This window comes from Drosophila subobscura, chromosome J (genome assembly GCF_008121235.1).
Source record: "Drosophila subobscura isolate 14011-0131.10 chromosome J, UCBerk_Dsub_1.0, whole genome shotgun sequence".
Taxonomy (NCBI): Eukaryota; Metazoa; Arthropoda; class Insecta; order Diptera; family Drosophilidae; genus Drosophila; species Drosophila subobscura.
This window is the reverse complement of record NC_048532.1, coordinates 11,427,559-11,429,788: the sequence shown is the minus strand read 5'-3', so window position 1 is coordinate 11,429,788 and position 2,230 is coordinate 11,427,559. Positions and strand designations below refer to the sequence as shown.

The 2,230-nt window shown below is 46.7% G+C and overlaps 1 protein-coding gene across 1 annotated transcript; it reads right to left on the bottom strand.

The window, feature by feature from the left end:
• Window positions 1–253: 253 nt before the first annotated feature.
• On the bottom strand, window positions 254–1,435 carry LOC117893503. The gene is made up of 2 exons (XM_034800141.1): window positions 987–1,435; window positions 254–924 (listed from the first exon to the last, which is right to left on the bottom strand). The coding sequence occupies exons 1-2, from the start codon at window positions 1,366–1,368 to the stop codon at window positions 458–460; spliced, it is 849 nt and encodes a 282-aa protein (XP_034656032.1). The 5' UTR covers window positions 1,369–1,435; the 3' UTR covers window positions 254–457.
• Between the last annotated feature and the right edge of the window lie 795 nt (window positions 1,436–2,230).

Genomic DNA, 2,230 nt, shown 5'->3' with positions numbered 1-2,230 from the left:
TGCACTGAATTCGAAAGAGAAGGAGAAGGAGAAGGAGAAAGAGAAAGAGAGGCAGTACGTGTCTGCACTGGCAAAACACACAATAAAAGCTGCACAAAGGAGCCGGAGCCGGAGTCGAGTCGTGCCATGCGATGGATGGTCCAGAGGACAAGTTTAAAGTGCTGCAAATTGCATTGAAAAGCGTTCTTTAAGACAAACACACAACATCAGCGAAAACAATTTTCAAGACGCTCACAAAGAGAGTGGATGGGGAGGGGGGGAGAGCAATTTAATGGAAACAATGAAATGGAAACTTCCACTCATGAAATATTCAGAGTGAGATTTGTTTCTGGGTTATGCTTGGTTCTGCTGCTGTGGTTAAATTTTCAAAAACAGTAAAATCTAAAGGAATAAAGTGTGCCAAGAGCGAGTCGAAACGTGGCACACTCTAAGTGGCACACACATTTTGGGGCTGCCATCACTGATCGTGCAGCGGCGCCTTCTTCTCGTGCAGCAGTTCGGTGTAGGGCAGCTTGCGTCGCAGCTGGGGCGGTATCTTCTTGCAGTGGCACAGCTGGTGGATGTGCAGCGTGCGCTCCAGATCAAACTTGCGGTCACAGTACTTGCACACGTGTCCATTGGTCAGGGTCGTGTTGCTGCCACGGGCGCGGTGCTTGCTAAAGCGCACGGCAAAGTCCTCGTCATGGGTGCGACGATGAGCGCCGAGCAGCGACTTAATTCGGAACTTGGCTCCGCACACGTTGCACGTGTAGGCGCCAGCGGGCTTGGTGCTCATCTGCTTCCGCCCATAGACGCCGCTCAGGCGCCGCTCCGCTTGCTCTGCCTCCAGCACCACATCCTGCAGTCTGCGGGACAGTGACTCCATGTCGCTCTCCTCCGTGTCGTCGCTCAACGACAGTCCGTTGCGGCGGGCCGAGTCGAGTGCTGCTTGTGGGACGGAGGTGCAGGTAAGACAGTGCTCCCAGTGGGCCATGGAGATCTCTTACCACGGATGCGGATCTTATCGCCGCCGGCAGCCTCCCTAGCCAGATTTTTCTTCGTGTGCTTGCCATCGCCGCGTCCTTTGTCAGTGTGTCCCCCCTGGGCCTGGCGACGAAATGCCCGTGAAGGTGTTGCCTTGTGGTTCGCCTCCGACCGGTAAATCAGCTTACGCTCCACTGCCTTCCGGGGGTTCTCAACGTCAGCTTCGACGCCCACCTGGTGCAGCAGGGTCTGTGAGTCATCGTCGAAAGCGTCCATTATGTTGCTGGTGCTGCTGCTGCTGTATGCGTGTTCGTAATCGAGATCGTTTTCGTAATCGTGATCGTGCTTTTGTTTCTGTGTGCTACGCTCCATTTTTCTTGCAACTTTCTGACCGAAAATTTCCATTTTTAATTGAAATTCTGTTTATGCTATGTCTACTAGAAATGTGGATGCTGTTTGACTCCAGCTGAAGGAATACTAAAACTAAATCCTAACAAACTGATTGAAGCAAAACTAAAAGGCAACTCGATAAACAAAACAAACCGAAAATGTTTGAGCTAAAGAATCGAAATTGTGTTTGTTACGAACAGAAGTAGGGGAAGAACTCTCGTTTATTTTATTCTTCATTGCCTGACAAGCCTCAATCCTCAGTGAGCATCATCCATTGTGTGAGGGTGTTCTCAAACGTTGCTGTAGTCTGGTCGAAAACAAAAGGGCAAAAGGCCAGGAGAAGCAAATTGTTTGCTTAATACGAAGCTGTTGTTCGTTTAAGTTTTTCTCGTTTTTTTTACCGAAGGATAAGGCCATGGAAAATGTAATTGAAACTTCACATTGCCGTAGATTGTACCTGGTAGAACCTTGGATCTCTTTGCTGGTTGTAGATTGTGTGTGAAAGGAGACTCGTTCTATGCAAAGTTTGCTTCGTTATTTATTTATATTATTTTCTGTTGTTTGGCCAAGTTTATGGTGTGCACATCTCAATGAGTTATTTTATGACTATTTCATGGTTCTTCTTGCAAATTTGGATTGAAATTACTCAGATTGTTTTCCCATTTGTATGAAGAAATTACTTTCGGAAGCTTTACTGGACTTTCTTTCTTCCCTTTTCCATACATTCATTTATTTTTATTTGTTATTTTCAATGAAGAAACATTGGTCCTTTAGCACCTCTTCCCCACCTTCCAACTCATCCATCATACAAATTGATTTCGTGGAAATTAAGGAAGAATTTCCGTTTGGTAATGAATTGAGTTACTCGAAATAATTA

Bases quoted from the DNA above. Each gene is read 5' to 3' on its own strand.
- LOC117893503 (XM_034800141.1), bottom strand. From the start codon at position 1,368: ATGGAAATTTTCGGTCAGAAAGTTGCAAGAAAAATGGAGCGTAGCACA. The intron at 925-986 runs GTAAGAGATCTC...TCCCACAAGCAG, and splicing joins CGATAAGATCCGCATCCGTG to CACTCGACTCGGCCCGCCGC.